Here is a 13,386-nt window from a genome sequence, read left to right on the forward strand (position 1 = left end):
GCCTTCATAACTCCAGCCTCGGGATGCCAGCCTTTGGACACCAGCTTTGGGATGCCAACCTTGGGATACCACCTCTATGATGCCAGCCTTGGGACACCAGCCACGGGACTCCAGCCACAGGATGCCAGCCACAGGACGCCAGCCACAGGACACCATACTTCATGGCACTAGCCTCTGGCCACCAGCCTCTGGCGCATCGGGGCTCAGAGCTCTGTGTCTGGCGGGGGGATTGTTTTCCTCTCAGAGATTCTGTTTCTTTGTCTGTGAAATGAGAACATCCCACCCGACCGTTAGTCTACTTTTTAAAATAGTTTATTTTGTAAAACAGTTTTACAAAATAACTGTCATTCTACTTTTTAAAATAGTTTATTTTGTAAAACAGTTTTATTTCATAGAAAAATTGAGAAAACAGTACAGGTTTTCCGCAGATCCCCCTCTGTGTCCCCATCACTAACATCTGGCAGCGGTGTGGTCTTTTGTTACAATCAGTGAACCGATATTGACACATTGTTGTTACCAACCAGAGTCCCAAATCCCACTGGCCTGAGTTCTCACCCGATGCCCTTACCTGTCCCAGGATCCCACCCAGACCCCATGTGACGCTTCCTTGAATGTCCATAGGCTCCGCCTTGCTGGGGCCACTTCTCATTCATTCCTGGTGTCTCATGACCCCAGCAATTCTGAGCACTGGTCGGGGATTTTGTAGACTGTCCCTTAGTAGGGACTGTGTGATGTGCTTCCTGTGATTAGACTGGGCTTATGATGGGTTCTTGGTGGGGCAAACCCACTGTACCAAAGGCACACTTAGGACTGCGGGCACGGACCCACATCACCTGGCTGAGGGGTGCTGGTCAGGATTCTCCACTGGGAATTTCTTGTCCCAATTTCCACGCTGTCCTCTGTGGCAGGATGTCACTGTGCAGCCCGTGTGAGGGCATGGAGCTATGCTGCAGCTCCTGAAGGAGCATCTGCTTGTATTATGCGACCTCCTTCCGTGTGGAGGTTTGTTCCCCCGCCCCCACCCCCATGTATTTATTCAGCCTTTCGCTTCTGCCAGTGTGGGCTTGTGGGCCTCCATCTGTGCTTTTCCTGATCATCCAGTGGTGCTTCCTGTGGGTCCAGCCCTACAGGGCTTTGAGCCCTTCTCTGCTGGTGCGGAGACGAGAAACTGTAGAAATAAAAGACACAGACACAGAGATGGAGAAAAGAGAGTCTGAGCCCAGGGCTCCACTGCCAACCAAAGCGTGGAGTCTGGCAGTGGCCCCGTGTCCACACACTCTGACTCTTATTGCGTACAAAGCTGGGGGCAGGGTAGGGAGCGCATGGCCTCGGTGGTCAGTGATAGGATCAAGTACATTGAGTGTCACGTAGGTGGGGGCCCGAGGCTTTGTAGTAGCCGAGGCGAAGAGAAAACCTAATGTGTTAGCACCTTTTCCATACTTGTCAAGGACATCAAGATTTATGTTACTAATTCTTATCTTCTAAGAAAACAAGGAACCAGGTGCAGAAGCGGAACATGGGAGTGGACATGGAAGGCGACCACTGAAGCCCAGCATCACAGAGCGACAGTTACGCCCCCGGATGTCTGTGGATGTCCCTGACAGGCGTCAGGCCTACTGCAAGAGCTTGGAGGAGCGGAGCTTTCTCCTAACTCCTCCGGGGAAAGAGTCATCTCTGACATGTCCTTCCACAGCTTGCTAAACAGCGGGCACTTTCCCAGTGCTGGTGCTGCCACATAGCCAAGGCGCCCTCCAGCAGCCCTTACATGGGCGTGACAGAGGGTTTAGAGCATCTCACCTTAGGGTCATTCCTTTCAGTGTCACTCCAGGTTCACACTTCGCGACTTGAGAGGCATTAGTAAAAGAACTAAGATCACCTGTGAATAACTAAGATCACACATGAATAAGATCACACATGAATAACTAAGATCACACATGAATAAGATCACACATGAATAAGATCACACATGAATAACTAAGATCACATGTGAATAAGATCACACATGAATGAGATCACACATGAATAAGATCACACATGAATAAGATCACACATGAATAACATCACATGTGAGTAAGATCACACATGAATAATCACACATGAATAACAGATCACACGTGAATAAGATCACACATGAATAAGATCACCTGTGAATAACTAAGATCACACATGAATAAGATCACACCTGAATAACTAAGATCACATGTGAGTAACTAAGATCACGTATGAGTAAGAGCATCTGTCAATAAGATCACATGAGTAACTAAGATCACCTATGAATAACTAAGATCACATATGAGTGACTAAGATCACCTGTGAATAACTAAGATCACATGAGTAACTAAGATCACCTGTGAATAACTAAGATCACATATGAGTAACTAAGATCACCTGTGAATAACTAAGATCACATATGAGTAACTAAGATCACCTGTGAGTGACTAAGATCACCTGTGAGTAACTAAGATCACCCGTGAGTGACTAAGATCACCTGTGAGTAACTAAGATCACCTGTGAATAACTAAGATCACATGTGAATAACTAAGATCACCTGTGAATAACTAAGATCACCTGTGAGTGACTAAGATCACCTGTGAATAACTAAGATCACATGTGAATAACTAAGATCACATGTGAATAACTAAGATCACCTGTAAGATCACCTGTGAATAACTAAGATCACCTGTAAGATCACCTGTGAATAACTAAGATCACCTGTGAATAACTAAGATCACCTGTGAGTGACTAAGATCACCTGTGAATAACTAAGATCACATGTGAATAACTAAGATCACCTGTAAGATCACCTGTGAGTAACTAAGATCACCTGTGAATAACCAAGATCACATGTGAATAACTACCACAGTGCCATCTCTAGTTATTTTCTTCTTCTTTACTTACATGGGAACAGGCTGAGGCTCCTGACTCCTGCCTCGGCACTTACGGGGTCTCCCCGCACAGCTTCCTTCTGTTCTCAGTAGTCCCAGCCTCAGCCCTTGGAGTGCCTTGTGCTGGCTCCTGTCTCTTCAGTGTGCCCCGTCAGTGTGGTGTGGGTGCTTCGGTTTCATCTGAGCACATCCTTGCTCTCTGGGGTTAAATGATGCCCTGGGCCCCTCTCGTATTTCCCCTCACCATAGTTCTAGAATCAGCCATTTCTGCAAACGGACTTGGTTCCTTTTTTTGGAGAAAGGTTTTAGAACCTGAGATCTGGGTGCATAATTCATTTTTAAGGTGCTGCTGTCGACTCAGCACGGGGTGGGCACAGCAGGAGTCATCTCCCTCTGCTGCCCTCCTCTTTGCTTGCCGAGCTCAGGCAGCTCCTCTTCTGCTGGCCTCTGCCGTATCTGGCCACAGTAGAAGCAGCTGCTGGTTCACTTTCCCTGCCCCTGCTGGTCCCCAGGGTCACTCCGAGGAGAGGCTTAGCATTTGCATAGGACAGCAAGAATACAGCAGAGAGAGCCGTGAACCCAGAGTATGTGGAGAAAAGGCACCGCCCAGAATGGCCATGATGTGAAGACAGAGACCTCTGTGTGGACTCCGTGCCGGTGGTCCTGCTGCTGGAGTGGCCGTCGCTGTGCAGTGTCCAACCACAGTGCGTGGAAGCGTGCCGGTGCCTGTGCTGCTGGAACCCACGGCCGGAGGATGGAGAGGACAGCTCTGCCGTGAGAAGCCACAGATCCTACTAGATGTGGGGTGTGGGGGAGACAAAGAGATTCAAGCCAGCTGCAGCCCTGAGCCAGCTTCTCTGCCCTGATAAGACCCTGGAATGTCCCCTAAATTCCCAGGCAACAACACAAAACAAACAAAAAATTCGTTACTCCTAAATGAGAACGGATGTGACCAGAGCTCTCAGAACCCCTCGGGGTGACCATAGCACAGGAGTGACACTGCAGAGCTCTGGCCAGGCAACGCTATGAGAGGAGGCACCACAGGGCCGAGCCTGAGAACTGAGATGACCAGCTCTGCCCCTACTGGCTGGGACCCTGAGCATCTGAAACTGGGGAGCAGCAGTGCTTGCCTCACAGACACCTCCAGAGAGCTATTGACTCACTCTTTTGCTGTCTTCCTATCTTTACTCAAATGTCCTTCTTCATCCGCCTTTCTCTCTGACTTCGGATGCCTCGTCCTCAAACGGGTGAATAGGGTGATGGTTAATTTTATGTGTCAACTTGATTGGGCCATGGGTTGCCCAGATAGCTGGTGAAACATGATCTCCGGGTGTGTCTGTGGGAGAGGTTAGCACAGTGACTGAGTGAGCATACTGTCCTCCCCAGTGTGGGCAGGCACCATCTTATCTGTTGAGTGCCTGCATAGAACAAAACAGACAGGGAGAGGAAGGCTGAGTTCACTCTTACTCTGCCTGAATGTCTGAGCTGGGTGGAAGAACCTGCCCTTGATTGCTGCTGGTTCACAGGCCTTTCAGACTGGATGCTACCCAGACTGGATACTACACTCAGCTCTTAGGCCTTTGAACTGCACCACTGGCTTTCCTCGGTCCCCAGTTTGCAGAATGAAGATTGTGTGATTTAGCCTCCATAATTGCATGAACCACTTCCTTACAGTAAGTCTTATTTTATATAGGCATATATAATCTCCAGAGAGCTCTGACTAACACAGATGACCAAGGATTGCTGCACAGTCAAGGAATGTCTGTACCATAAGGAACAGAGACCAGGACAAATCAACACAGGGAGCAAAAGACAACCTCAGAGAGAGCAGATGTTGCTTCCGTAGAACAAGAACAGTGTGCTCAACAAAAGGAATGGGCAGAGAATACATATGAGCTGTTGAAAATTTATATATATTACTATCTTATATATATTAATATCTATTCGATCTGAAGTTGAGGAGGACTTTAGAAGGAAAAACAAATTTAACAGAAATAAAATGGGTGGGGCCATCTTAGAACATAAGATTAAAGAAAACCCCAAAATAATGTAAAATAGGAAAGATAAACATGTTAAAGACAGAGACTCCATGGAGATCAGACATGCAACAGGAGCACCTGAAACAGGAAAAGGAAAACCAAAGTGAAAACAATTTATACATGATTATTTCAAGAAAATTTCTTAGAACCAAAAAATATAACTTGCCAGATTGAAAGTCCTACCAAGGCCCCAGCACTGGTATTGTGAAATTTCAAAACAGTAGGGACAAGGAAAAGAGCCAAACATTTAAGGGACAGAGAAAGAAAAGGGTCACACTTGGAGGAGAGACTCTGAGGTCTTCAGACTCTGGGAGGGCAGCACAGAGGCTGTGAGTCAGTGAGCGAGGCCTTGGATGGGCCAAGGGAAAAATGATTTTCAGCCTAGAATTTGATACCCAGCCAAACTATCTTTCAGGTTTGAGGGATGAATGAAGACATTGTCAGAATAAGTGGAATTTACAAGTTCCATTCCATGCTCCTTTCCTTAGACTTTTAGATCAAGGGTGTCCAGTCTTTTGGCTTCTTTGGGCCACACTGGAAGAAGAATTATCTTGGGTCACATATAAAGTACACTAACAACTGACCACAGCTAGTGAGCTAAAAAAAAAAAAAAAATTGCAAAAAATCCTCATGTTTCAAGAAAGTTTACAAATTTGTGTTGGGCTGGATTCAAAGCCATCCTGGGCCACATGCAGTCCATGGGCCACAGTTGGACAAGCTTGCTTTAGAGGGTGTGCCTCAGTCAGTGAGGGAGGAACCTCAGAGAGGAGGCTTACAATTTGAGAGCTAGTGGCTCTCACCTAGGAACCAGTTCATGGGGAGTGTGGGAACATACATACACGGTGCCCAGGCCTGGAGGGCCCTGTGCAGCCAGAGTGTGGTGTGGCATGGGGGGCCAGGGAGCATCTCAAAAGGAGAATGCAGGGGACAGAGGTTTGGGAGCTATGCTTGGGCACTGGAAAAAAGCACTGCTGGGTGAGTGTCGAGTCTGCAAAGCATTTGGGGGCAGAAAAATGAGAACAGGAAGAGAATTACAAAACAGCTCAGACACTCTTCCCCTAAAGCTGCAGCTCAGGGAAATTCACAAAGCGAAGACTCATGAGTAACCAGTGCCTGCACCAGGGACCCAGCACTTCAGGAGTCCCCTAGGCCTCTCCTTTCTTGTGGGTGACCCCCGTTCCGACTCTCACAGTACAGATTACTGTTTTCTGTTCTCGTACTTTGTGTAAATGGAATCAGGTCTCAACTTTCAGCATACTGAAGTATTGGTGTGATACCAACAAAAATATGAATATTTTGGTACTTAAAAGTAGCCCAGGATCCTAGAAATATACATCCCGGAATAGAGGGTTGCAGAGAGTGCTTATTACACTCACATATAGGTCCCCCGTCGAGGAAGAAAATTGAACTATGAGGTCGTGCTTAAGTCACGGGGAGAGCAAGTTATATAAGAATGGAAACAGAGTTCACACCCTGACTCAGAAGCATATGGCATCCACTGACCTGTGATTTAGCCTCCCAGTGAAAATGTCACGGCAGCTGAGGGGGCAGGAGAAGCCGAGGGTGGGACTTACAGAAACCACCACACTGACACTTAAAACAGCAAGGAGGACTTTCTTCAGGACCATCGCAGCAGCGGTCAGGACCACCACAGGGAGAGATGGAGTTCAACTCCGAAGGCCACAAGGACAAGTGGGAGTCTTCAGCCACGGAGGAGGGGGTCTAGAGCCCCCCCACCATAAGGACGAGTGGGGGTTACAGCCAGGGGCCTCCGGGGATGCCAAAAGACTGAGATGAGAAGTTCAGGGCTGGAAATTCTTGCTGAAGGCAGCTGAGGACTCAGACCTCACGGATGGGGAGCGAGGAGCTTGATCAGACTTGGGGAGAGCAGATATCAGAGGTCTGAGATTCTCCCTAAACCAGCAGAGATGAACTTGAAGCCCAAGGTGGAGTCCCAGTGGCAACGAGGTATCAGAGGAGCCCAGGGAAGTCTGGCCAGGAGGCGTCTGCTGGGAGTCAGCACTGAAGCTTCAGGGAAGTCCTCAGAGGCTGCAGCTGTGTTCAGTTCAGTGCGAGGCAGCCCCCGGGAGCCCTCAGCAGGGCCCGCTTGTTTCCTTGTTATTAATGTTTCCTTTCAACAACATCCAATTCACAGTGTATTGTTAATTTGCCAACAGTAAAAACAGCTCAAATCCGACGGTGACCACCCGACGGTGACCACCCGCCGGCGGAAGGAGCTTCCCTGCGTGGAGCTGACTCCACCCCGAGATCTGCACCCTACACTCAGGTGTGGTCCCCTGGCCTCCGCCCAGGATGTGCCTGGGACCCGGACGCTGCCCCTCAGGCCTGAGGTCTCCTTTTAGGTCTCTCTGACCTTCCTTCCAGATGCACCCAGGCGAGGTGACCCCTCTGCAGGCGGGGCCCAGCCCCTGCCGGGCAGGCTGCTCTCTGTTCACCCACGCTGGGTAGGGACCTGTGGCCACCATCCCGGTCTCTCCCACCCGTGGCAGGGGGCCCCGTCCAGAGCAGGTGCACGGTAAGTGTCTGCTGGGCTGCCAGGGCACGGTAAGGATGGCGCCCGGAGGAAGGGCTGCTGCCCGGGGCTGCCTGAAGAGGGTCGCAGAAGGTCCCTCTCTGAGGGGCAGGAGGGCGTTTGCATTCCGAACTAGGAGAAAGTGCTACAGGGAATCTTCCCAAGCCCCAAGGTGCTGTTCTGCCGAGATGCTGAGGTGGGGACCCTTCCAGGCCTGGCCGAGAGGCTGCAGCGACACCCCCCGACCCCACCAGGCCTGGGCACCCCAACCCCCACCGCTGCCCGAGGCGCCTGCAGGGGGTTCCTTCTGCAGATCTGCAGACTCACGCCAGCCCAGCCCAAGCTCAGCCCGCAGTTCTCCACATCCCCCAGGCTGAGGCCGGCTCCCGCGCAGGAAGGCGGGGTTTGCTGCCACCTGCCGACCGTTCGCCAGGAGGGGTGGGACGCAGGTTCACCTGAGAACCTGGGGAGGAGAGGAGGGAAGGAGAAAGGGAGGGAGGAGAGGCGAAGAGGGAAGGACAGTGGGGAGGGAAGGCGAGAACAGGGCCGGAGGAGGAGAGAGACGACCCTCAGGAAGCCGGCAGCCTTCCCCCCTCGACTGCTGCCCCCACCATGCGTGCCCCCTCTGCTCCGTGCCTGCCTGTTTCCGAACACCCGAGCTTCTCACGGGGTGGGGGCACTGTGGCTGCGTGTGTCCCTGGGGGCAGATCCCCAGTATGCTCTTGGGATTAATCAGATGGTCACAACTCAACAAGAGAATAAAAATACATTTTAAGACCCAAATGCCAGGATGGGTGGGAACAGCAAATATTTGGGGGTTTCGTGACACATTTTTAGAAACAACAGATGTAGGGAGACATCTGTGACACTTTGTGACACATTTTAGGGGGACATCTGGACATTTTGTGACACATTTTAAAAACAACAGATTCCGTGCCTCCGATGTGTCAAACAGATACCCAAAGACGCATGGCACCTTGCTCTCGGCCATCTAGGGAGCCGGTGGGAGCTGGGCCTGTCACCTGTGCCCAGGCCAGGCACAGCTGGGAGGGACATTAGAGGGGTGCTGCTCCCCCTGTCCTGCCACACAGCTCTCTTCCCCCAACGCCACCCCAACCCCGGCTGCTTCCAGGCAAGTTCCTGGCATCCTTTCCTGCCCCTCCACCCTTCTGTGGATGCGGACACTGTGGGGACCACCCAATGTGCTGCCCAAATCCCCCTTTAGGAGTGAGGTCTTTCTCCCAGGCCACCAAAGTGCTGCAGGAGTATGCCCTCACCGTCCACCTTCTTTGCCTGTCACAGTCACTGCTCAGCCCAGGGACAGCTGATGGCGGCAGGTGGGCTGGAGGTACAAGAGCCCAACTTGGCTCAGCTTGATTCTATTCACTCAGAAAAGCTGCCCGGCTCCTGAGTTCCCATGGGGTCGGTGGGGGCTTTGCTGGGACTTCATTGCAGTTCCAGTTTCTCTCCGGCTTCCCCCACTCCTGCCCAGGATGTGATACCAAGCACATCCCCTTTCAGCCCCGCACGGGCCAATCTCTCCACCAGGGCCTGCCTCTCAATGTCACATTCGCAGTTCCTATTTCAGTTCAGACAATATCTAACGGGGCCCAGAGGTTCACTCCTCTGCCCGCTGAAGAATTTCCTTCGTGTTTGAGAGTCACGCCCATATCACTCATATCAGCACCTGCGTCGGCAGGATCAGTCAGTGCACCAGACATGATTCTGGATGCTTGGGATACAGCAGTGCACAGAATGAAAAATCTCATCTTTGTGGTACCTGCGTTCTGGGCTGGAGATCAATACCATGAAGAAATATAATGCAATATGCAAATATGTTCTTTTCTTTCTTTTTTTTTTTTACAACTTAATTTTTTGTACATATATTGACAGTCCATGTGATATTTTGCTATAATGTGGAATGATCAAATCGGGGTACTTGGGATGTCTGTCACCTCAAACATTTATCTTTTCTTTGAGTTAGAAACATTACATTGTTCTCTTCCAGCTATTTTGAAATCAACAAGAAATTATGGGTAACTCTAATTTCCCTACTGTGCTATTGAATACTAGAACATGTTCCTTCTATCTACCCGAAATGTTGTACTGTCCTCTTAGCCAACTTCATCTGCTTTCCCCCTTTCCTTCCCTTTCTCTGGTAACCACCATTCTCCTCTCCGCCTCCATAACATCCACTTTTCTAGTGCCCACATATAAATGAGAACACATAGTTGCTTTTTGATGCCTGTCTTATTTCTCTTAACATAATGATCTCCGGTTCCATCCATGTTGCTGCAAATGACAGGATTTTATTCTTTTTTATGGCTGAATAATATGTTCCGTTGTGTACATGTACATTTCCATTTTATCCATTCATCATTGATGGACACTTGGGTTGACTCCGTGTCTTGGCTATTGTGAATAGTGCTGTAAGAAACATAGGAGTGAAGACATCTCTCTGATCTGCTGATTTCCTTTTGGGGTGGTGGTGTATGCCCAGCAGTGGGATTGCTGGGTCATGTGGTAGTTCTGCTTTTATTTTTCTGAGGTCCCTCCACACTGATTTTTGTAATGACTTCACATTTCCGTCAGCAGTTACAAGCATTCACCTTTCTCCGCATCCTCATCAGCTTTTGTTATTTTTGTCTCTTTTGACAATAGCCATTCTAACTAGGGTGAGATGGTATCTCATTGTGCTTTTTATTTGAATTTCTCTGACAATTAGTGACGTTGAGTATTTTTTCACGTATCTGTTAACCATTTTTTGTGTCTCCTTTTGAGAAATGTCTATTCAGGTATTTTTGCCCATTTTTAAAATCGAATTATTTGTTTGCTATTATTTGGGTTCTTTATATTAAAGAAATAGTTCTTTCTTCAGTGTATTTTTCTTCGCACCATTTGTCAAAAATAAGTTGGCTGCAAGTACATGGAGTAGAGACATTTTAACAACATTAATTGTTTCAATCCATGAGCATGATATACCTTTCCTTGTTTTGGTGCCTTCTTCAATATCTTTCACTGGTATTTTATAGTTTTTCTTGTAGAGATCTTTCACTTCTTTGGCTAAACTTATTCCTAAATATTTTTGTAGCTATTGTAAATGGGATTGCTTTCTTGATTTCTTTTTCAAATTGATCACTATTAGAATATAGAAATGCTATTGGTTATTGCATGTTGATGTTGTATCCTGCACCTTTACTGAATCTGTCTATAAGTTCTAAGTTTTATGGTGAATTAAGATAATGTCATCTGCAAACAAGGAAAATTTGGCTTCTTCCTTTCCAATTTGGATGCACTTTATTTCTTTTTTTTTTGCCTAATTGCCCTGGCTAGGATGTCCAGTACTATGTTGAACAGAAGTGGTGAAAATAGGCCTTGTCTTGTTCCAGACCTTAGTAAAAAGGCTTTCAGGATTTCCCTGTTCAGTACGATATTACCTGCAGTTTGTCATATATAGCCTTTATCATGTTGAGACATGTTCCTTAATATACCCAATTTGTTGAGAGTTTTTATCATGAAGAGATGTTGAATTTTAGCAAATGCTTTTCTGGCATTTATTGAAATGATCATATGGTATTTGTTCTGTTAATGTGATGTATCATGTTCATTGTCTCACATATGTTGAACCATCCTTGCATCCATTGAATAAATCTCACTTGATTGTGGTGAATGAATTTTTTTTTTTCATTTTAAACAAGAAGTTTATTTAAACAATGAGGCACTTGACTTAAAGGGAAAACTATCTAGGATTATTTTTTTGTTGTTGTTTTAGAGTAATTTATCCCTACTTAAAGACAGATTGTCCTACATGTAACAGCTACGTACAAAAAAGTTATAAAATTGTCCTTGGTTTTACAATAATCAATGAAAAACATTAAAATTCTCTAATTGAACAAGATATGCCAGGATTTTTATGTTGTTGGGTTTTTTTTGTTAAAACAGTGAAAGCAAAATAAATTACTGGAATATAAAGATAAGAGCTGAATGAGCATGCCACTGATAGAGAAAGGGGGTATTTTCACAGAATCAGTACTTTTCCCCATCCTGTCTCCACTTGATGTCAATCAAAACACACCATTGGTTGTTTAAAACAAATGCAATATGTTTGTGCACTTATACCAGTGACCTTATGTACAGTAAAGGAATGGAAAAGAGGGAAATGAAATGAAAGAGTAGAGAAAACTGTACCGTAGTAGTCCAGATGTGGTGGAACCAAATTGCAGTTTTCTAATTGAGAATGTAATCTTGGTCTTTAAAGAACTGAGTTCTGGAGTAACGACGCAGGTTCCCTTTTCAGTAGACACCTCCCGTCTGCTGTTGGAGCACATCAATTGTATCTTCATTCTCCATTCCCAACTGTGCAGGTGTGTCTGTTTCATTGACTGTCAAATCGGAGTCTGATCTGCCTCATTGACAATCCCCGTCATTCACAATAGGCTTTCATTAGTTTGCTAAGAGGTATACGCCTCTTAATCTTAAACTGCACCACAGAACCATCCTGCCCCCCAACTTTCAAATTAATACGATCGTTATTCTCAGTCTTGATTCCTTCTTTGGGCTTTTTCTTGACCATGGTGAGTGCTGGGTCTCCTGAGCTGCCACTTCCCAAAAGAGGTACCAGGTCCACACCGAAGGAGCACAAAAGCAGCACCAGGAGCAGCAGAAGAAGGAGGCAGCAGAGGTGGACGAGAGAGAGGGTGTGCACACATCATGTGCTGCCTCCCCCTACCCTGCGTTAGGAATTTTTAAATATATTGTTGAATTCAGTTTGCTAATATTTTGTGGAGTAATTTTGCATCTATTTTCATCAGGAATACAGGCCCAAAATCTTTTTTTGTTGCATCCATGTCTAGTTCTAGTATCAGGGTAATGCTGACCTTGTAGAATGAGTGAAATAGTTTGGGTAGAATTGGTGTTAGTTCTACTTAAATGTTTGGTAGAATTCAGCAGTGAACCCATCGGGTCCTGGGCTTTTCTTTCAAGAGAAAGTTTTTATTACTTATTTGACCTCATTACTCATTTTTGGTCTGCTCAAGTTTTCTGTTTCTTCATGGTTCAGTCTTGGTAGATTGTATATGTCTAGGAATTTATCCATTTTTTCTAGGTGTGAACCCCAAATATGTGAGACATGTCACGTTGATTTAGAAAGTTTATTTGCCAAGATTGAGGACGCATGCCCATGACACAGCCTCAGGTGCTCAGAGCACAGCTTGGTTTTATACATTTTAAGGAGACATGAGACATTAATCAACATATGTAAGCTGAACATTCATCTGGGCTGGAAAGGCAGGGGAACTAGAATCAAAGGCAGGACAAGTTGAAGTGGGCAGGGGGCTTCCAGGTCACAGGTAGATAAGAGACAAATGGTTGCATTCTTCTGAGCTTCTGATTAGCCTCTCCAAAGGAGGCAACCAGATAGATATGCGTTTATCTCAGTGAGCAGAGGGGTGACCTTGAACAGAATGGGAGGCAGGTTTGCCCTAAGCAGTTCCCAGCTTGACCTCTCCCTTTAGCTTGGTGATTTGGGGTCCCCAGGGTTTATTTTTCTTTCACATTTCTCCCTTTTTTCTTTTTCGTTTTGTTTTCTGAGATGGAATCTCACTGTCACCCAGGCTGGAGTGCAGCGGCAAGATCTTGGCTCACCACAACCTCTACCTCTCAGGTTCAAGTGATTTCCATGACTCAGCTTCCTGAGTAGCTGGCATTAGAGTTGTGTGCCACTGCACCTGGCTAATTTTTGTATTTTTAGTAGAGACGGGTTTCACCATGTTGGCCAGGCAGGTCTTGAACTCCTGACTTCAGGTGATCCACTCCCACCTCAGCCTCCCAAAGTACTGAGATTACAAGTGTGAGCCACTGCACCTGGCCTTACCCCCTTTTCTTTTTGAAAACATTTTGGAGGAAGCATTTTAGAAGAAAATGAGTCTCT

At 47.0% G+C, this 13,386-nt stretch overlaps 1 protein-coding gene across 1 annotated transcript; it reads right to left on the minus strand.

Moving 5' to 3' along the window:
* Positions 1–11,707: 11,707 nt before the first annotated feature.
* Positions 11,708–12,030, minus strand: LOC101052915 (small ubiquitin-related modifier 2-like). The gene is made up of 2 exons (XM_074395698.1): positions 11,884–12,030; positions 11,708–11,819 (listed from the first exon to the last, which is right to left on the minus strand). Exons 1-2 carry the CDS (start codon positions 12,028–12,030, stop codon positions 11,751–11,753), a joined length of 216 nt encoding a protein of 71 aa, XP_074251799.1. The 3' UTR covers positions 11,708–11,750.
* Positions 12,031–13,386: the final 1,356 nt, after the last annotated feature.

Source organism: Saimiri boliviensis, chromosome 3 (assembly GCF_048565385.1).
Source record: "Saimiri boliviensis isolate mSaiBol1 chromosome 3, mSaiBol1.pri, whole genome shotgun sequence".
In the NCBI taxonomy this organism is placed as follows: Eukaryota; Metazoa; Chordata; class Mammalia; order Primates; family Cebidae; genus Saimiri; species Saimiri boliviensis.